At 41.2% G+C, this 23345-nt stretch overlaps 1 protein-coding gene across 1 annotated transcript; it reads right to left on the bottom strand.

Annotated features, from left to right (window-relative positions):
* Positions 1 to 1434: 1434 nt before the first annotated feature.
* On the bottom strand, positions 1435 to 18894 carry LOC136219093 (uncharacterized). The gene is made up of 9 exons (XM_066006323.1): positions 18240 to 18894; positions 17648 to 17693; positions 17445 to 17523; positions 17294 to 17339; positions 17085 to 17183; positions 14834 to 14902; positions 14411 to 14744; positions 3760 to 3905; positions 1435 to 3682 (listed from the first exon to the last, which is right to left on the bottom strand). The coding sequence occupies exons 1-9, from the start codon at positions 18696 to 18698 to the stop codon at positions 2012 to 2014; spliced, it is 2949 nt and encodes a 982-aa protein (XP_065862395.1). The 5' UTR covers positions 18699 to 18894; the 3' UTR covers positions 1435 to 2011.
* Positions 18895 to 23345: the final 4451 nt, after the last annotated feature.

A 23345-nucleotide genomic window follows, 5' to 3' on the forward strand; every position in this document is an offset into this window, starting at 1 on the left:
TGGCATGAAACGTGGGTTAGAATGTTTGTGACCTGTAAGACCCCATTTGACTAGGTCAAGTGGCTCTAACAATTACATTTGAGATGAAAGTATTCCATTGGGCCGTATGTATTTGTGGAGATTAGTATGATATCAACTAGTAAGCCTAAACCTCTGCCTAACATTGTGTCACTTTACTTTGGAAGCCTATTGGCTGTTTTGTTTACAGATTTTGAACTTTAATGTTGTTCGTATCACTCACATTTATAGAGAAAGAAATGCAGTTGGTGATAGTCTTGCTAAATTTGGCGCTGCTCTGAGTGCTTTCGGGTGGGATAATTTTTCTCTACCCAGTTGTCTGTTCGTTATTTTCTGATACTAGTTTGTATTCCTGCTTTTACTTTTAAAAAAAAAAAAATTGGAACTTTATAAATAAATACTTTGTATTTATAATTAATACTAACATGTAAAATAAAATTCAAATAGATACAAAACTGCAAAGTAACAAACGTGTCAAAACAATATCAGAGAGCCCAGATGAAAACCCGCAAATTTTCAAGGAAAAAATGTCCAAAAAAAAAAAAAAGGAATGAGAAAAAAGAATAACATGAAAGAAGAAAATAAAGAACGGGTAGATGTTAAAATAATTTTTAAGAATACCATGGCATTTGGACAAAACTTCCTCAAATCATTTAAACAATTTCATAATATGATATCAAATTACATTTGTATCACAGATCATGACAATAATATTTATATTGGATTTTTTTTATAAGTCTAATACATTATAAGTCCCAGAACTTGATCTAAAAAACTGATTGGTCCCTCAACTTACAAAGTGTTTAACCTCGTGAATTTGCTTAAAGTGACAAGATTAACCCCTAAGTCCACATTGCAAAACAAGAGAGGATTGGAACAAATTGAAATTATATCACTTCGGGGGCCAATACATCATTGTAAACAAGTTCGGAAGGCCAATAGGTCACTTTAAACAGACTTAGGTAGCCGATAGGTAAGTTTAAATAAGTTCAGAAGGCTAATGAGAGACTCTATAAGCTAATGATAAGAAGCAATAAGTTTAATCAGTTGCGCTAAATAGGGATCCTTCATCAGTAACCAATTGAATATAACTTAATTATTACAACAACAATAATAATAACAAAGAAACCAAATGAGAACTAGCAGACTCGAAACTTTTCTCTAATTATTAAAAAATATAAAGAAAGAAAAAATCATTCTTCAAAAAGAAAATAACCATGGTTAGAATGTTCTTTCCCCAGGTTCGAGTTGATTTGGTTAATCCTACTAGCCTAATAACAACTAGAATAAGTGGAACTGTTGAAATCTGGGGATAATCTCAATAGCCATTCAATACTCTGATAAGCTATGTAAATATGGGGATAATCTCAATAGCCATTCAAATGTACATGACACTGACATATATGCAAAGAAAAGTAAGATATGAATGCATTCACATTAAAGAAAATAAGAGATGACTACAATCTAAGCAAGTAATATCTCGTCCCCCGGCCCCTACTATCTAATGTACAAGGCATATAGTTGGAAGAACCTTTATGTGTCATTTTAATCATTGTCATCAATAGATGATACTCCTAGAAATTAATCATCTCCCAGATTAATTCTCTCCATAAACCTTCTAAACAGAAACAAACTAAATACCTTCTAAGTCAGTAGCCTTCATTAACAAAAGACAACATGTAGCTCTATTTAAACATTTTCCCGCAAATCTCCAGGAGTCATTTCATCTATTGCCACTGCAAAAATCCCTTCTTTATACACAAACACCCAGCAATGGAATTATATCCACGATCTCCATCTTCCCAATTCCTGATTCATTCTTGTTATAGAATTTTCCCACAAAATTATCAAGGCCAGACCTCTATCTTACAGAATTATCACATCTACCTGGCACATAAAGGAAAAAAAATACTTAAATTCCCGAGACCAAAACCAGGATTACCTCCATACGCTTAGTTGTATCTCCAGTTCTTCTGAAATAGCTCGTCCATGCTCAGAGTTGCAATGCTAGGTCTGGCTGCTGCGAGTCTACCATGACACCTGAAGATTGTTTCACTGGAGAACCTGGGGATTGGAAACCAATATTCAAGTCAGGAGGAAGCATCTCCTGTTTTTGCTTTGATTGAGAATGCGGAGTCAGCCCCCGCCATTGGGATTGCATCTGCAGCCTAGCCAAATCAGCAGGTACAAATTGAGGAAACATCATAGCTCTGTTTTGGAAATGTCCATCATTTCCTGCGTGGATAGGCGGTCGCACAAATGCTTGGAACGGGAAACCATTCTTCTCAGCCTGAAATTGCATCCCCGGTAGAAGATTAAATTGTCCATTCTTCTCAGCCTGAAATTGCATCCCTGGTGGAAGATTAAATTGTCCATTCTTCTCAGCCTGAAATTGCATCCCTGGTGGAAGATTAAACTGGCCATTCTTCTCAGCCTGAAATTGCATCCCTGGTGGAAGATTAAACTGGCCATTCTTCTCAGCCTGAAATTGCATCCCTGGTGGAAGATTAAACTGCCCCTGAATTCGAGGATATTGTGGATGCAGTTGCCTAGTTGGGTTGTATAGTGACTCAGCAGAGATCTGATTTTTGGGTGCAGCAGAGTTTTCGGTTGATGGTTTAAACCCCCCAGAACCTATGGACATCCATGCACGGGCTGCAGTAGCAGCAGCATTGCCAGAATCATCCCTCGCAGATTGATTTGAAGGTTTTTGCTGTTTTTGAGCCTTTTCAGCGGACACTCTCATTGCTTCAACTGGATCATTAAGAACCTGTTCCTGTCCTTTCGCAAAAAATGTTGCTCCTCGAGCCATTTGATTGGGAATGCCATCAGAAGATGAACCAATCATTCTATTATTCAAAGAACCAGAGGCTTTTCCATTCTGCAACCCTCCAGAACCAACTGCACTGTTATCTGGCTTCTTAGAAGACACGGACTCCAGAAGACCGACAGTCCTAGGCATCTCAGTTTGCTTGGAAGCAGTCATTTCGGAGTTCCTAGGAAGCTTTTTTTCTGCAACAACATCAGCGTCATGTTGATAGTTTGAAGGGGGCAAAGTCATTTCGGAGTTCCTAGGAAGCTTCTTTTCTGCAACATCAGCGTCATGTTGATAGTTTGAAGGGGGCAAGTTGAGTTCAACTTGTTTTGAAGCCTTATTTTGAGCCTCCCCAAAATTTGTGGGTACAAGGTTTGGCTTCTGATTAGGGAGATTAACAGGAATAGGGGGACTCAGTTTTGATCCAGTAGAAGAAAACAAAGATGTCCTTCCTTCTAACGCAGGCCCACTAGTTGGCCGAAATAATGACGATTTTCCTTCTGAAGTAGGTGGCCTAACATGATTCTCCATAGCAGGCTCTGATGTTGATGCTCTAACATGATTCTCCTTGGTAGGCACTACACCCCGTGAAGTGAAGTCTCCTCTTATCACATCAGGAGGACCTTGTAATTTTTCAAATAACCCAGATTCTCTCTGTTCAGATGCTTCAATCATTAATACAGGCGTAGGCAGTGGCTCATACTCCCCCACCCATCCTCGACCAAACTTGCATCCTGGAGGTAATGCTTGCTCAATCCTCTGAGAGGCAACTTTCCATGCAACAGGTCCAAGAGTTGCAGCAAAACGAGCCATGCTCCTTGCGTATGAACATTCTGCATGCAGCCCAACCTGATAGAAGAAAATAATAACAAAGTGAGTACGGAAACCAAATATTCAAGTGAGAGAACAGTTCCTTTGTTACATACAGCAACCAGCTGCTTGATTTCACTCTCAAATGTTGTAAATACTGATTCTGGTCTTGTCACTGGTTGATTGGGTATATTATAAGTTGCACGACGATTTTCATCAAGCACGAAAGACTTCCTCCCAAATTTGGACAGGAGACCTTTACCTAAAAATCCAAGGCAATCAAACAATTAAAGAAGGATGTCATAACACCATAATAAATATAAAGTCGTGTTTGACATTCTTGAAAATAACAATGGAAAAAGGCCAAGGATTGCAACACCAGCAACCCAGTGTTAGGTCCTATAGTTCCTCACCTAGCTACTATGTTGGGGAAATGCAGAAGGGGCGGAAATAGAAAGGAAAGAAACAGGGTAGAATGAAAGAGAGAGCAGAGAATTCAGAGAGATTCTAAAGAAAAGTAGAAGTCTTTATATATTGACCATAGAATCTAAGAATTACCAAATTAACTAACTACTAACCTAATTAACTTTGATAACCACCAACTGAATACTTGACTAGATCAGGCTCAGCGCTCTAATATTTAGATTGTTAAATAACAGTGTCACCTCAGATGTTTCAGCTAAATATACTTTTCTGGTCTAACAGCTACAAGTACTTTAAATACACTCAAACAGGCTTAACATTATAAATTCTTCACTGAATTGACACCCCAAAATTGCAGGGTCATAGAGAAGAGAATCTAAATATAGTCATACTCCCTAGCAATTGCACGGATATGTGCATTCAAGAATTGACACTCCCGCTCTTTTAAGTTCATTTTATCACTGAAACAAGCCACAGCCAAATACCGTTGTATAATTACATTGCAACATATGCTTAAAACATGAAGTAGATAATTAGAAGGGATAAGGTACCAAAATAGACCTAAGGTTTTTGGGGAAGTACCAATTTAGGCTCAACGTTCAAAATAGCACCAATATAGGCTTAACGTTTACAACATAATATCAATTTAGGCTTAACGTTTACAATACAGCATCAATTTAGGCATCACGTACAAAATACAGTAAAACCTCTATATAGGAATACTCTATACAGGAATAACCTCTATTTTGTTATAAAAAAACTCGGTCCCAACTTCGGCCAGTTATAAATAGGAATAACCTCCCAAATGTTATTTGTTATACACTTTTCAAATCCCACCTTTAGAAACTATGCCTCTATATAGTAATAATTATATATATATATATATATATTAAGAATTCAAACTACATTATAAAATATTTAAAAAAAAAACTATTGAAATTATCTATGAGTTGGAAACACAAACTACAATTTGAAATTATAAATATTTAGTATTCTCATTGATGTTTACATTTTTCCTATAAAACTCTTTCAATTATCTATATATTGCAAACCTAAACTCTAAATTGAAATTCTAAATATTTAATTTGTTCCATTAATGTCTATTGTTATACATTATATATAAACCATGCATGTCTATGATAAAAATTTAAAATTTTATGTGTTGAAATTTTTTATTATACCAAACTCTATTTAGTAATACCCTCCCAATTGTTATACAAATAGCCCAGTCTCAAGTGTATTCCTATATAGAGGTTTTACGGTAGCATCAATATAGGTTTAACGTTTACAAAATAATACGAATTTAAGTTTAACGTTTACAAAATATATACAATTTAAGCTAAACGTCATAATTAAATTAATCATATTATATTCTTTCCCTATTAACTTTATATGTTATCTTTTTATTTAGTTCTATATTCTTATTTATTATAATACAATTAATTAGTATTCTTGCTCATTAAGATCTTATATTTGTTTTTCATCAATGATTCCATGACTACTAAATTTCATTGCTTATGTAATATATGCAAACTAAAAGTAATTGAATATCCACAATATTTCGAACAACGACATGTATCAATATTATTTTACATGAGCCATGAAATTTAGGAGTCATGGAATGGTTGATGAAAAACAAATGTAAGGTTTTAATGGGCAAGAATACTAATTAATTGTATTATAATAAATAAGAAAATAGAACTAAATAAAAAGATAACATATAAAGTTAATAGGAAAAGAATATAATATGGTTAATTTAATTGTGACGTTTAGCTTCAATTGGATATACTTTGTAAACGTTAAGCTTAAATTCGTATTATTTTATAAACGTTAAGCCTATATTGGTGCTATTTTGTACGTGAGACCTAAATTGATGCTATATTGTAAACGTTAAGCCTAAATTGATATTATATTGTAAACGTTAAGCCTATATTGGTGCTATTTTGAACGTTTAGCCTAAATTGGTACTTCCCCAAAAACCTTAGGCCTATTTTGGTACCTTATCCCTCATTAGAAATATGAGCCCGCTAACGGGCGCCCCGGGGTGCTAGATAAGAAATATATTTTATTATTTTTTATATAACACATATTAAATGATTTGCATTGTAATTAGTCAAATTCTATGCATTAAATATGGTGGTAATTGGGAAGTCTATTTAATGGTAATTTAGCTGTCATTTATACCACTTCTTCTTCTTCTTCTTGTCTCTCTCTCTACAAATCTAACGTGTACTTCTCTCTAATATCAGTTCTTTTTTTCTTCTTCTTTAATTAATTTAGTTATCATTCAAATCATGCACTTGTGCTCTAAAAAATTAGAAAATCAAGTATTAAAATTAGAGGAAATTAGTGAAGAATTGGAGATTGTGTAAATAATAACCCAAAAATTCGGATCATGAGTTTTTTCTGTATTATTTGGAGGCTGCACTGGAATTGAAGTATGTAATGAATTTCCAAATTCGGATCTTCCCCCATGAACGCAACTATGTTTTCATTGGATGAGAGGACATTCAAATCAAACATTTTTTGATGAGGGCATCCTTTCCTCGAGTGTGAGTCCGGGGCCAAGAGACGAGACCCGGGGAGAGCCAGCCGTGAAAGACGAGGACAAAGGCAACCAGCAGAGCACGCAGGGCGTGTCTCCTCGTGCGCGGAGCGTGGAGGGTCCTGTTTCCGGACGACAGTTCAGGAGCTCATGCATGCGGGGCCTGCCTCCTCATACGCGGGGCGCAGATCAAGCATCCGGAACGAGTTCTACCCAGGAGGTCAACTACGCGGGGCGTAATACCAGAGACATCACGCGTGAACCTCATCAACGAGACGCACCAGGTTCAGGAGGTCAATTACGCGGGGCATAATACCAGAGGCGCCACGCGTGAAGCATGTCGTTGTGAGCCAACAAGTTCAGGAGCTTCACCACGCGGGGCGTAGCAAGACCCACGTGAGGCGTGTCCCGCCTGGAGGATACTTCTTCACCAAGTTCTTGTGTTGGGGACCATTTCTGGTCTTTCCTTAATTATTGTTTTGCCATTCCTGCACTATTACTGAATTGCCATTGTTTCCTTTTCCTCCCTATTTTGCCCCTCATTCATATGTTTTGCTAAAAACCCTACTCAAGGACTTTTAGTTTTTTCCCTTATGTTTGGATGGAGTATTTAAGCTCCCCTTTTTGTAATGTTCTAAAACTTTTACGAAATCAAATATCAAAGCCTCCATTGGAGCTCAAGGTTCATCCTTGCTTGGGTTAATCCAACCTTCAAGTTTAGCTTGAGAAGATTGAAATCTTTATGAGTTTAAGATTAAAACTCTCAGTCGACTTTAATCTACATCAATTGGTATCAGAGCCTCCATTGGAACTCAAGGTTCATCCTTGCTTGGGTTAATCCAACCTTCAAGTTTAGCTTGAGAAGATTGCAATCTTTGTGAGTTTAAGATTAAACTCTCAGTCGACTTTAATCTACATCAGTTGGTATCATAGCCGAGTCGTTTTCCTTCCCGGAGACTTCTTCTCGGAAATGGTTCAACCACATATCACAAACGAAGCCACCGGATCCATGGAGCAACGAGTTGATGTGCTAGAAGGCAACGTGAGGCAACTAACGGAATCCCTAAGAGTGTTGGAGGAGAAGCACGACACTAGTACCCGAGATATCCTTCTCGTCATTGAAGGATGAAAGCTCGAAGGCCGAAACACTCAAGGTCTCTTAGCCGGAGAACCTCACCGGCGGCAAGAAGAGCAAATCCGACCCCAACATGAACGACAACCGACACCACCCCTAAGGAGAAATTATGCACCCCAACCAATGGACCTTCGGGTTCAAGAGATAAGACGAACCAATCCCATAATCATTAGAAATGGGGATAGTGATAGTGATGTGGATTTGTTTGATGATTATGATATGCCTAGGATTGCTAGGGATATGGGGATTAGAATTGATGACAATGCTATGAATGATAGACCTAGGCATAATATGAATGCAAATGATGTTGTTGGTCCCGCGCATGTGCGTGCCGGGAATGTGGATATTGTGCATAATGATGTTGTAGGTGGTTAAGAGAGGGAGAATTTTGGTTTGAATGACCCGTATGGGGGGTAGGGGTAATGAAAGAGGCGGATATAGAGGCGAGCCGAATGTGAGAATGGGGTATGGCTGAAACTTTGAGAGGGATGATGCCTTCAAATTGAAAGTGGACTTACCGTCATTTGGGGGAGAACTCGACATAGAGGGTTTTCTCGATTGGTTGCTAGAAGTGGAACGATTCTTTGACTATACGGGTATACCGGAGGATCGGAAAGTCCGTTTAGTGGCTTATCAGTTGAAAGGAGGAGACTCAGTTTGGTGGGATAACGTCAAAGAGGGGAGAAGAAGAGGAGGAATGGAGCCGATTAGATCTTGGCTTAGAATGAAGTCGATGTTGAGAGAGCGGTTTCTACCACCCGACTACGAGCAGTACATCTATAGCTCATACCGGAATTGTTCTCAAGGTGCAAAGAGTGTGCACGAATACACCTCGGAGTTCTTGCGGCTTTCGGCAAGGGCTAACTTGTCGGAAACCGAAAGCCAAAAGACTTCAAGGTATCTTGAAGGATTGAGATATAACATTCAAGACCAGATTGGAACGCAAATGGTGATTCGGGTCCAAGACGCCCGTAACCTCGCATTGAAAGCCGAGTCACAGTTGAGTTTGAAGGGACGTGACGGCTATAGGAGAGCCGGGGTTGAGAGTACGTATGGAGGGAGAGGAGCTCCCAAGGGAGTTGACAAAGGCAAGGGCATTGCTAGTTCAAGCGATCCCAAGGCGCCTAGTGCGGGAAAGGCACCTAGTGGAGATGTAAGGCCTTTCAAGGCGGCACAACCCCCTAGGGGCAACAACCCCTATGCAAGGCCGGCTCCATTCAAATGCTTTCAATGCAATGAGCCGGGTCACCGTTCCAATGAGTGCCCCAAGAGAAGAAGCGCCAACATGGTTGAACGGTATGAAGACGAGGATGAATATGATGACGAAGGGGATGTTTGTTGTGATCCGATTGATGATGAGTATGATGGGGCCCAAGCCATACATGTGGTGAGACGACTCTTAGTCTCTGAGTAAAGTAGAGGCGGATCAAAGACACCAATTGTTCCGAACCCGATGTCTAGTGTAAGGGGTGAAATGCAATGTGATCATTGATAGCGGAAGTCAAAAGAACATTATTAGTGACACCGCGGCTAAGAGGTTTGGTTTGGTTATTGAGGCGCACCCTAGTCCGTATAGTGCGGGGTGGATCAAGAACGTGGGAGAGATGAAGGTCACCCAAAGGTGTCGGGTACCTCTTAAAATTGGAGAGTACCGGGACAAGGTCTATTGTGATATTGTGGAGATGGATGCTTGCCACCTATTATTGGGACGTCCTTGGCAATTTGATAAGGATGCTACCCATGCCGGAAGAAAGAACACCTATCGGTTTGTGAAGGAAGGAGTTCGGTATGTACTCACACCTCTTGTAGGAGAGGCTAAGACCAAAGAGAAGTCTACCTTTATCGTTTGCCCAACTCACAAGGCGTTTATTAACGAGTGTGAGGGAAGTTAAACGGTTTATGTAGTTATGGTGAAAGCTAGCACACCGTCGAATGGGATAGGAAGCGAAGATGGAGAAGTTCCGGAAGATGTGGGAAGATTGCTTAATGAGTTCCGTGACGTCTTTCCGGGAGAGTTACCATATGGGTTACCACCTCTACGGGACATCCAACACCTAATTGATCTCGTGCCGGGAGCTAGTTTGCCTAGTCTTCCTCACTACCAGACGAGTCCTAAGGAGAGTGAAGTGATGAAGGAGAAGGTGGAAGAACTAATACGAATGGGCTATGTTAGAGAGAGTATGAGTCCATGTGCGGTGCCGGCATTGTTGACACCAAAGAAAGATGGGTCGTGGAGGATGTGTGTAGATAGCCGAGCCATCAACAAGATCACCATACGATACAAGTTCCCAATTCCCCGATTTGATGATATGCTTGACCAATTGGGTGGGTCTAAGGTCTTTTCGAAGATTGACTTGAGAAGTGGATACCACCAAATTCGGATTAAGGCGGGAGATGAGTGGAAGACGGCGTTTAAGACGCGTGATGGATTGTATGAGTGGCTAGTGATGCCATTTGGGATGACCAATGCACCGAGTACTTTTATTAGGTTGATGAACCAAGTCTTGCGTCCGGTGATTGGAAAGTTTGTAGTGGTCTACTTCGACGATATCCTCATCCATAGTAAGACGTTGGAAGAACATGTAGAGCACTTGAGGACCGTCTTAGTATTGCTCCGTGAGAATCAACTCTTTGCCAACACTAAGAAGTGTGATTTCGTGATGGAGAGTTTGGTGTTCCTCGGGTATGTGGTGAGTGGAAACGGAATCCGGGTTGATGAAGAGAAAGTTAGAGCTATCCGGGAGTGGCCGACTCCGAAGACCGTTGGGGACATTAGAAGCTTTCACGGGTTAGCTACTTTCTATAGACGGTTCATCCGGAATTTCAGCACTATCGTGGCACCAATGACCGAGTGTTTGAAGAAGGGTAGAGGCTTCAAGTGGGAAGATGAGCAAGAGAGCAGTTTTGCATTGATCAAAGAGAAACTAAGCACCGCTCCGGTTTCAGCATTCCCCGACTTTGACAAGCTTTTCAAAGTTGAATGTGATGCAAGTGGAGTAGGAGTTGGGGGAGTGTTGATGCAATTGAGGCAGCCCATTGCGTATTTTAGTGAGAAGCTATGTGATTCACGGCAAAAGTGGGCTACCTATGACAAGGAGTTTTATGCGGTAGTGCGGGCTCTTAAGATGTGGGAGCACTATCTCATTGGGAAGGAATTCATGTTGTACACCAACCATCAAGCCCTCAAGTACTTGGGAAGCCAAAAGCAACTCCGGAGTTCCATGCATGCTCGATGGTCCGCTTTTGTGGATAAGTTCCCCTATAAACTTCTCCACAAAGCGGGTCAGCAAAACAAAGTGGCAAATGCCTTGAGCCGAAGGGTAGCACTCCTTAAAACAGTGGCATTGGAGTTAGTGGATTTCGAGCACATCAAGGGGGAGTACTACGATGATCCGGACTTCGGAGGTGAGTGGGAGAAGTGTAGAAATGGCACCGAAGGAGGGGAGTATCAAGTGGTTGACGGGTTTCTCATGAGGGGTAGCCAATTATCCCTTCCAAGTACGTCCATACGAGAGAGAGTAATCCGAGTACACGGAGGGGTCTTAGGAGGCCATTTTGGTAGAGATAAGACTTTTGAAGCGGTTAGCTCCCGGTACTTTTGGCCTAAGATGAGAAGAGATGTGGCGTACATCGTGGAGCGATGTGAGACTTGCCAAACATCCAAGGGGCATGCCACTAATGCCGGGTTACGTATGCACCTACCGATTCCGAAAACCATTTGGGAGGATCTCTCAATGGACTTTGTGTTGGGGCTACCAAGGACCCAACGTGGTATGAATTCTATTTTCGTAGTGGTGGATAGATTCTCGAAAATGGCCCACTTCATCCCGTGTCGGAAGACTAATGATGCCACCGCCATTGCTAAGCTTTTCTTCCGTGAGGTGGTGAGGTTACACGGGGTGCCAAAGAGCATAGTGTCGGATCGAGACACGAAATTCGTTAGCCAGTTTTGGCGAACTTTGTGTACTATTCTGGGAACCACCTTAAAGTTTAGTACCACGGCTCACCCCCAAACGGATGGGCAAACTGAAGCGGTAAATCGGACCTTGGGAAATCTACTAAGAAGCAAACGCCGGAACAAGCCCAAAATGTGGGATTATGTGATCGCCCAAGCCGAGTTTGCTTACAACTCCGCCGTGAGTTCTACCACCGGAAAGACCCCTTTCGAGGTCGTGTACACCAAGGCGCCCAACCATTCACTTGATTTGGGGGAGGTTCCAAAGGGCGAGAGGAAGAGTATAACCGCCCACAATTTGGCCAATGATTACCATCAAATGCACCAAGAAGTTCGGCATAGTATCGAGGAGAAAAATAACAAGGTCAAGGCCAAAGTTGATGAACACCGGAGAGAGATGCAGTTTGAGGTTGGGGATGAGGTGATGGTGTATTTGGAAAAAGAGCGGCTCATGCATGCAACTAGTAGCAAATTGAGGCCAAGGAAGTACGGGCCCTACCGGGTCGCCAAGAAGATTAGTACCAATGCATACCAACTAACCCTTCCTAATTGGCTTGGGAAGAGGTCTACCTCTTTTAATGTGCAGGACCTTAGCTTGTGGAAGCCGGATGGGACGTTACCAACCAAGACACCTGAGGCGGAGTCCGTCTCTTTCAAAGAAGGGGAGAATGATGAGGGCATCCTTTCCTCGAGTGCGAGTCCGGGGCCAAGAGACGAGACCCGGGGAGAGCCAACCGTGAAAGACGAGGACAAAGGCAACCAGCAGAGCACGTGGGGCGTGCCTCCTCGTGCGCGGAGCGTGGAGGGTCCTGTTTCCGGAGGACAGTTCAGGAGCTCATGCACGCGGGGCGCAAATTAAGCATCCGGAACGAGTTCTACCCAAGAGGTCAACTACGCGGGGCGTAATACCAGAGACGCCACGCGTGAACCTCATCAACAAGACGCACCAGGTTCAGGAGGTCAATTACGCGGGGCATAATACCAGAGGCGCCACGCCGCGTAATGCACAACCCGTGGCCCACGCGTGAAGCCTGTCGTTGTGAGCCACCAAGTTCAGGAGCTTCACCACGCGGGGCGTAGCAAGACCCACCCGAGGCGTGTCCCGCCTGGAGGATACTTCTTCACTAAGTTCTTATGTTGGGGACCATTTCTGATCTTTCCTTAATTACTGTTTTGCCATTCCTGCACTATTACTGAATTGTCGTTGTTTCCTTTTCCTCCCTATTTTGCCCTCATTCATATGTTTTGCTAAAAACCCTACTCAAGGACTTTTAGTCTTTTCCCTTATGTTTGGATGGAGTATTTAAGCTCCCCTTTTTGTAATGTTCTAAAACTTTTATGAAATCAAATATCAAAGCCTCCATTGGAGCTCAAGGTTCATCCTTGTTTGGGTTAATCCAACTTTCAAGTTTAGCTTGAGAAGATTGAAATCTTTGTGAGTTTAAGATTAAAATTCTCAGTCGACTTTAATCTACATCATTTTTCTTTCAAAAATTAGAAAATCAAGTATCAAAGAAATAAGTGGGGAATTAATTTAATTAATTTTGGCACAATTTATTAGATATATATTGTATTTATAGTAATTATCCTATATTTATGCTAATTACAATTACCATCTCTGAAGCACGGACACGCCATAGACCCAACGTATCGTGTGTCGGATACGTATCTGATACGGAAACGGCCGGAAACGCCTGGGACACGGTGTCGGGGCCATTTCCGTAATATCAGAAAGTTGGACACGCGTATCAGTGAAGGATACGCGTGTCCCAGAAAGAAAAAAAAACAAGCGATTCTTCAAATATGAAAAAACAGTCGTTCAACTTCAATGGGATTAGTAGACATTGGTAGAGCAGTTCATAGAGTAGAAGAAGTTATGAAAATGATGAGAGGAATAGAGAAAGAGTATTTGAGGGCATCTTTTTGGGATGCATATAGTAAGGTATATGGTTCAGAGAAGGTAGTGAAGAAGTGGGGGAGGCAGATTCCGACGGCGGATGTGGTGGTGGATAGTGTCAGAGAGGTAACCGAAAGTGATGAGAGGGTAGTCAAAGTGCTGATGGGAGGATTGAAGATAAGTGAAAATGGTGGAGGTGAGATGATGGAAAGAGTAATAAAAATATATTTTTAATATTTATAAATGTGCCCCAATATTTTTAATATTTACACGTGTCCCCCACGTATCTGTGTCCTGTGTTTTATAGAAATGACGTTTCCCGTATCCGTGTCCGGACAACATAGATTACCATAAATACAATATATATCTAACACAATTATTTAAGCTTTTGTCTTTAACTAATTAATTTGTGTCAAACCACTTAATCCATAAAAAAAAAAAAAAGGGCGGCCCGGTCGCATTACGCGTCCCCGCTGAGCGAGGGTCCGGGGAGGGGTCCCACCACAAGGGTGTATTGGGGGCAAGCCTTCCCTTGCCAATTTAATTGGCAAGAGGCCGCTCCTAAGACTCGAACCCGTGACCTCTGGTCACACGACAACAACGTTTTACCGTTGCGCCAAGGCTCGCCCTCAAACCACTTAATCCATATTATATAAAAAAAAATAATAAAATATATTTCTTATCAAGCGTCCCGGGGGCGTCAGTTAGCTTTTGCTTTAGAAATGATTAGAAACAGAAAGGTAAAAACCATAGATTATACCCTAGATTTTCTCTTCAAAGCTTAAGAGAAACGTGGAAAATTGCTAGCATACCTGATGACAGTTCTTCTGCTTTATCTAGATTATTATCAACTAGGGAAGAGTTACCCTCAACAATCCCCTCAACAACACTAGGCCTGTTATAGCCACTAGCTTGGGTAGCAGCGAAAACATTTTGAATATCTCCGACAGTGGCAAGAGTGGCGCCTGAAGAGAAATCAGATCCTATAGGTTCCTGCAAAGTCTTGCTAAAAGGCTTCTTCATCTGCTTCTTGGCCAAGAAGTTGGGTTTTGATTTCTGTTCTGACTTTTGCTCCTTATCAGATCGTTCAAAGTCAATCCTCAACTTATGGAATTTCTTTCTAGCCAGCTCTTGGATGGTACGTGCCTTTCCACATGAATCAAATGATAAGATTAGACAGTGAGAAGAGAAACAAGCAACTGAGTTCAGATTAAGAAAGAGCCCGAACTGTATACCTGTTTATGATATATGGTATCTGATGAATTGTATTGCATTGCATTTGAACAAATTAGATACACATCACTCTGCAACAAAAGAAACTGGATTCACTAAAACACCAAAAAGTATTGTTGCTATTAATTACTATTGTAGATTGAGAACTAGGTTAATGAAAAAACCATCACTTTAGTTGCCACTGCTGATAAACTAAAGCATATATTATAGTAACTAGTTTTTGGCCCGTGCGATGCACGGATTCATCTTAACATATAAATATTAACAAAAATATAATCTAATAATTACAATTAATGATATAAAGGTGCTATATAAATTAAATATTATTATTTATTTTCATATTTACTTTAAATAATCTTTTTATAGATAAATATAATAATATAATTAAAATTAATATATTATATATTATATTATATTTTTTATCACTAAAAAAATGAGGAAGTGACACCTCAGCTCTATCGTTACTGTTTTATATTATATATAGATAGACAGCAAGGGGCAGTATTCTAATTCTGGCAATAGATGAGTTGGGACTATAAAATTAAGAAACACACCTGTGATGCTAAGAAAAAATGAAATTGCAAAACTCATACCCACTAACAAGGAATTTGTTTAGGCAACAGCTATACAGATACAAATACATATAAATAACACCAGATTTCAATTTTATCAGTTTGGAAGCATCTGAATGAAAGTGTCATCTGCTGATTTATGCAGGGCTTTTCCATACAAGCGCCATAGAGATTCAGGCTATCAGGTCAAACAACAGAAAGTTGAAGTGAAACACAGTGATTAAGTTAAGAAGCAAAAATTGTTCCCATCACTTTTTGCACCAGAAGAATTATAGTCAGAGTATAACCAGCAGCTTTAAATTACTTAGGAGCATAGTTATTAGACTCATACGAGTCGATACGATTCAGGTGGATTTCGAGTCGACTCTATGGTCTGACTCGAAATTCACCTGAATCGTCCATGACTCGACCGAGTCGTTGGTGACTCGGCCGTATCGGCCAAGTCATCCGAGTCAGCCGAATCATGGCATTGCCTTAAAAAAAATGTAAAATGGAAAACGTACAATACAGGTACTGGATTGTAATATCCATTTAGTGGAATAATTGTTGTGCTGTAAGTCTAAATATCGAATGTTGTGCTGGAAATAAATGATATTAATGATTGTAACATCCATTTAGTGGAAAACGTATAGGTCCTAATTTTGAAATTTATTTGTTGCGGTTAAACATAAAAAAAATAAGAGGAATAAATAAGTGTAGAGATGTTTCAAATAATTATGACTCTTCAATTGAAGTTGTGAAATTGAAAGATGACTCTTCAACTTTTAAGTATTTAACTTGATCGAGATTTCTATTTGGATATTAGTATTTCTTTTTAGACTCATATTTAAAATATGGTTAATATTTTATTTTTTTATAATATTTTAAAATTGATCCGTATCTTACGATTCGATACGATTCATGAGTCCCGATTCACAAAATGAGATTTCGAATCACGAGTCGTATCTCGATTTAACACCTATGCTTAGGAGTATAATCAGCAGCTTTAAATTAGGAGTATAATCAGCAGCTTTAAATTGCTAAGGCCTTCACGCATCATAAATAGAACTGCAACCATGCTCTCAAAATATCTCCTATTTCACTAGGAATATATTAAAATTAACTATTGTTTATTGCATTCTGCAATGGAACATCTTATGTTTCATTTGAGACTTGTACTCCCAATAATCAACACTTCCTCAATAAGCACCTGTTCAATATAAACGAACTCTTAAATGATCATCTACTAAGTTAAACTTGCCGATGTCTTTGCTCATTATGATGGGGGTAAAAGCTTCACAATTAAACTGCTGCATGAACATGAAAATGAGGAAATGTCTTGTGATTCTTAAAGTAACAGGGAGAAGAAGAAAGTCCAGCTACTTGCTAAAAAAATTCAGTCAACTGCAACCAAATACCCTTGAGTTGCATTAAAATAATTTAATCGTCAGACTGTTCCCAATTAACTTCACTCAGTGACCAGGAGAGAAACATACACTTCTCCAAAAGTTGGCACTTGAATCAACTAATAAAATTGTGCAATTGCAAAGAGAGTGGACTTCTCCACAACTAACACTCACCCAAATGGATATAGACTGCATCAGTAACGAACTTCAGTGGCATTCCACGAACAGGCCCCATATCCCCAGGCCATAAAGCAACTAGAATAGCCAAAGCAGATGCGTGAAATTTAGATACACACCTCAAATTGATCAAAGGCAGAGTATGACCCATTTCCTAGCTTCTTCCTTACTGTGGCAAAGTCCATAGGATGATCAACCACATCAAGATAATCAGGAAGCTGCAAAAAAAACAAGGTGCATAAGAATTAGCTCTTTTTGCATCCCATAGAACTAATGCTTCCCTCCACAAGCATATCACAATTTAATCATCAGTTCCTATTATACTCACCTCTTCAAGATCCACCGGTTCTGCATAAACGCCATATGTGTCTTTCCTACCACAATTCAGACCCGAAACAACAGTTAGCATCAGAAAAGAGCCTCAGCGTTATTACAAACAGTAAGACACCACAGAATGAGAGAGATAATCCGTAACCCACTTTTGAAGCTTGTCAAGAATCAATTCAAGCGACTTCTTGTCAGGCAAAGGCAATTCAATCAGATGATCGTATGGTGTCCCTAATCAAAACCAAAACATAAAATTCAGCAAACCCCCATCAAATTTACACGCATATTACCTGAATTGGCTAAACTGAATATCAAAATCCACCAAATGAAATAAAGAATCATCAATCAAACCAACCTGGAATTGAATCCAGCCCTTTGGTATCAGCTTTTCTTTCTGTTTCCTGTCAAAAACATAAAAACTTAGACCCCATGTACGAATGAACATATTCATGAAGCAACCAAACGTACGAAGGGGGAAGAAACAAGACGCTGACAGAGACAGAGAAAGAGATATGTAATTATAAAGCAGATAATACGTATGTAAGAGAAAGAAAGTGTGTAAAAGATAATAGATGTAGAAAGAGAAAGAGAGGAGGTGGGTGGAGAGAGAAAGGTGGGGAGAGCGTGATCAGATTCTGTTGGGAGTGAAGTGAAGGTAGTTTTTGACAGTTGACCCAACCGTTATTATCTCGATATCTCCCGACACATACATATAGATAGAGAAACGAAATAAGATCTAGAGAGAGAGAGAGAGAGAGAGAGAGGGAGGAGTAACATTGAAGTCTGGACCAATTACAACTTCTTCAGAGATTTCAGCTGAGCTGGACAACAAACTCTCCTTTCATTACTCCATCCTCTTTCTCTTTCGCACTTCACTTTTGTTACTCTTATTTCAATTAGATCTATTCAATTTTCACTGATTGATGAACTATTTTAATTTTGTATACCTCCTCCTGATTATCGTTTTCAACCTCATTTCCCTGATCGTTTTCACTCTCGTCTTCTGCTTCACTATCATCTCCGCCGTTGATTTTCCTTTTCTTCAACGGTTTCTTTCCACTTGCTTCCTCCTCCTCTTCCTCCGACGAAGACGCCGCAGCATTTTGACGCGCGTAGTAACCACGCGCCGTCCTGTTCCGGCTCTCTTCTTGATTGTTGAGCTTTAGCACTAACTTAAGCTTCTTCTCTTTCCTTCTCTCCTCTTCATCTTCTTCAGTCTCCTCGTACTCCTCGAACTCTTCAAGGTAATCATCGTAATCGATAAAGTTGTTGTACCTCACATTCCGGCGCCGGAGACTGCGACGGCGGTCACTTTCAGCATCCGCATGGCTTTGTCCCGAAGACCGACGGGCTAGATCTGCCTTCGATGGCCTTCCTTTCTTCTTCCTCTTCACGATCTGTCCCATCTATGTCTCTCTCTCTAGAAAAAGAATTCCCTGTTTTTGCTTCCCTTCTCTCTCTAGAAATCAAGTCTCTTTTAATTGTTTTTTACCTTTCTCTCTCTAATCCTCTCTCACTTTGGTTCCATTATTTTCTTCGATGGTGGCTTGCCTTTTTCGAGGTAAGGGGTTGCTTTTTGTGTCTAAGGCTAAGTCCGGAGCTAACTTCTGAGACAAACGAGGCTAAGGTTCGGTGACGGTATCCAAAATTAAATGAATTGATATTTTTGGGGTATGAAAACGGCGTGAGGTAGTGATAAAGACGGCGTCTAAATGTTGCCCGCTGCCCAAGTCGGGTTTGCGTGACCATTCAGCCTGCTGCCCGTGTGTCTTCGTCATCTCTGTTTTATTTCTTGTATAAAATAGGAAACCTTATATTCCTTATGAGCGCGTTTGTGTCACGCTCCATTTTGTCCCGCTGCTCCTTTGCTGTCTTACTAAAGAAAACTCCTTTCATTTATAACTTTATATGACTAGTAAAAGACTGCCAGTCAATTTAAATAAGCAGTTACTATTCGTAATTTACGGAAAGTAAAAATAAACATTTTTATAAATATTGGGTAACGCTAGAAAAACGTTAGATAGAAAATAATGACTAATTTGACCGATCGTATAAATATTTTTTAGATAAAAAAGTAAGTAAGAATTTACTATTTCCAAAGTTATCTATTTATTCTCTTCATTAATTGGTGAGTTTCAACAAAAAAAAAAAAAATGAAACTATGGTTATCTTATTTTGTGATTTATACATTTTACACACGTATTATATTGTTAAATTTCTTTTTCATTAAGTTTTTCATTATTTTCTTTGCTTAAATACATATATTAATGTTTTATTTTTTTATGATCATTTCAATACAATATTTTTGGATAATTTTTGGCTCCATTGAATAATTATCATCTCCTTTAACAAAAATTATCATCTGGTATTAAATTTTGATTTGTAACTTTTATAGGTTATTGATAACCCACGAAGCCCAAAACGGGTTATATTCATTTCGCAAGCCCAGCCCATATTAAAGCCCCATGGACTAAGATTGGACGAGACCCGAATGAAGGAAGCGGGCGCAGCGAGTAAACCGCCCCGAATTCCTAAACGGAGCGCCAAGACTCCCACTCAGAAACACGTTCGTTGCCATGAAAACCACGAAAGGGACATGGCCTAAAAAGGGGTAACCGCCCTCAGAACGTGGCCCACTAAGGAGTAACCGCCCTCGGCGGTTACCCAAAAAACACCTATAAAAGGCCCTAAGAATAAGGGAGGAGGTACGTTCACATTTTTTCCCACAAAGCTATTGCTAAATTATAGACTCATTCTGACAAAAACTGACTTGATCGTCGGAGAGTTTTCCCGGAGATCCTGTCTCCGGTTTTGTTTTGCAGGTAACTCCGGCAAAGGATATCAAAGCGGATCCAGCAAGTTATCATTGGTGCGGTGAGCGTGGACCTTTTTTACCAACATTTGGTTAAAGGTACACGAAGAACATGTCAGAACCATCACGAACGACCGGCGTTACCACTAGATCAACCAGTATGAACTCTAGGGGACCACGGATTGCGAATTCGCAACCTGCAAGTGCACAGCCTGTGGTGCCTAGCTCATCGGGTCCTTCGGGACAATTGAGTCCCTTATTGGAAGTCCAAGTGCAAGCTGAGATGGAAATGTCCAATAGTGATTTTGTGCAGATGGCAAGACAAGTCTTGGCTTCGAACATGAGCCAGGCGGCTGGAGATCGAATGATTAATTTACTAACGGCCCTCGCCGAACACAATACCGACGTGGCGGCTGCTCCTCAAGAACCTGTGGTTATCTCAACGCAATCACCGACTATTCCTGTCATACTTGTCCTTCCGCAGCCATCTCAGGAGCCCAATCAAGTGGGCCGTAGTCGCACAAACCCACACAGCCATCCGAGCAACTACTCGCACCCAGATCTCATTACGACGATACATCCGACCTGGCAGCCATCCCAACCGTTGCCAGGAGTACAAGGCACTCTTCCGCAACAGCAAGTGGAACCTTTTCCTCACAGACATTCAGAGTTGATGACTCCTGGGCGGGAGCACACATGGAACTTTGATCCTATAACGGGACAGCGGTTAGTCCCCCAACAGGCACACGTCTCAACACCGATGGGCGGGTGGATGCCACCCAGAATTCACCAGCAGCAGATGGAAGAAGTCCGGCGAATACCCGATATTGACTTAGAAGATCAATTACGAAGCATGATGGAGCGAATGGGGTACTCGCCTAGGCCGAGAGCAGAGTCCAGAGCGATTCACCTTTTGCCCCTTCGTTGCGGGAATTCATTCCAGATCACAGAATCAAAGCACCTGCCATACCAAAATACTATGGGGATCCAAATTCTGACCCTGAGGCTCATGTCAGGAACTACCGAGAGTTAATGGATGTTGCAGGGGCAAGCGAAAGCATAATTTGCAGGTTATTCTCGACAACTTTGGGCGGTGCGGCATCTGATTGGTTTCGATCTTTACCGGCAGAATCTATTCACAATTGGCAACAATATAGTCGGGATTTCTGTGCGAAGTTCGTGGGCTGTAAAGCGGCAGATGTGACAGATAGGCGGCTGAAGGAGATCAAACAGAGAAACTATAATTCCCTAAGGGAATTTGTTGTCGCCTTTAACGATATCCTGGTGCGATTGCAGAACCCGGATATCGTAAGTATTCGCAACATCATGGCGGATGGAACCACAGATTGGAGCATGCGGGAAGAAATCATCTGTAACAAACCACGCACTGTAGCCGAGCTCATGAAGATAGCAAAGGAATTCATGGAAGTGGATGATGTCAACAGGGAACATAGGGCCCAAACTCGGCGAGAAAGAGATGCTGCAAGAACCACTTCGGACAGTCGGCGTCAGACCCAGTCCAAAAGTAATTTTGTTCGAAGAGGTGATCGTCCCTTTCAAGGTGGAGGACATCACACACCACTAAACACGACTCGCCAAGAGGTGTTACTTTGGATCGAAAAGAGCCCCTTGAAGAAGGATGTGCGGTTCCCCGAAGTGAAAGGCCGAACCAGTTTGGGGCGCTATCCCAGTAAGTATTGCAGGTTCCACAGGTTGAATGGCCATGACACAGATGATTGCTACGAACTGAAGAAGGAAATAGAAAAACTGATCGAGAGAGGCAAGCTGAGTCAATTTGTAAGAAAAGAAACAGCTGATGAGAAAACAACGCTCCCGCATGAGGGAGAAACACGGCCAGAAAAGAAGCAGAAGAAAGGGGTGATAAACGTGATAGCAGGCGGAATCTACGAGCCTCCAACAAAAAGAACTCGCCGTGAACGGCGAAAGAGCAACACACATAGGGGGGATGCCCTCAATTACTCCTTTGCGAGAATCACGGAGCCACATGCGGATGCCCTGGTGATCACGATGGCCGTTGAAGGATGGGACGTCAAGCGGGTCCTTATCGACACAGGCAGTTCTTGCAACGTCATTACCCGGACAGCATTCAACAAGTTGGGAATCAACGACGAGCGGGTGGAACATACCTTCATGGATGTAACTGGTTTTGGGGGTCAATCCTCCCAAACAAGTGGGCAGGTGGTGTTGGAGGCAGAAATGGGCGATAAGAATCTAAAATGGCGAGGTGATTTAGAATTCCCAATTGTTGATCTCCCACTGGCCTACAACATAATTCTGGGACGGCCATTCCTGTCGGAGACGGAGTCGCTCATCTCAATGAAGCATTTGACGTTACATTTGCCAACACACCAAGGGCGAGTCATAGTTGAAGGTGATCAACTTGTATCTCAACAGGCCTATACATTATCACTTGAACCAAAATCGGAAGAGGGGGATAAAGTCGAAGAGAAGCTGCCGGCGGAAGCATTGGGAGAAACGGAACTATTCGCCATCTCGAATGACAAGAACGTGCGAATAGCGGCTGGACTCTCAGAAGAAACAAAGAAAGCCATTACCGAGGTATTGACCCAATGTGAGTCGGCATTTGCCGCCCCAAATGAAGTGCTAAAAGGAATAAGCCCAGACGTAGTAACCCATCGGTTGAATGTAGACAAAGGGACAACCCCAGTGCGGCAAAAGAAGAGGGGACATGCTCCTGAGCGGTAAAAGGCGATTGAAAAAGCAGTGGCGGACTTGCTAAGGTCGGATGCGATTCGAGAAGTCACCTATCCGGAATGGCTAGCCAATGTGGTGCTAGTCAAAAAGCCAAATGGAACGTACAAAATGTGCGTCGACTTCAAAGATCTGAACAAGGCATGTCCGAAGGATATGTATCCGCTTCCTAACATTGATATATTGGTAGATGGAACTGCAGGATATGAAGCCTTATCATTCACCGACGTGAAATCCAGTTACCATCAGATACCCATGGAGAAGGCGGATGAAATCAAAACATCGTTCATAACTCACCAGGCGACTTATTGCTTCAAGGTGATGCCCTTCGGATTGAAAAACGCGGGAGCAACATACCAGAGGATGATGAATAAGATATTTTCAGACAAATCCGGCGAGAACTTCTCGATCTATGTTGATGACATGATCATCAAAAGCAAGAAAATGCAAGACCACCCGCGGGATATCAAAGAAATCCTAGAAGTGTTGATCAAATATGGCCTCAAAT

Source organism: Euphorbia lathyris, chromosome 2 (assembly GCF_963576675.1).
Source record: "Euphorbia lathyris chromosome 2, ddEupLath1.1, whole genome shotgun sequence".
Lineage (NCBI taxonomy): Eukaryota > Viridiplantae > Streptophyta > Magnoliopsida > Malpighiales > Euphorbiaceae > Euphorbia > Euphorbia lathyris.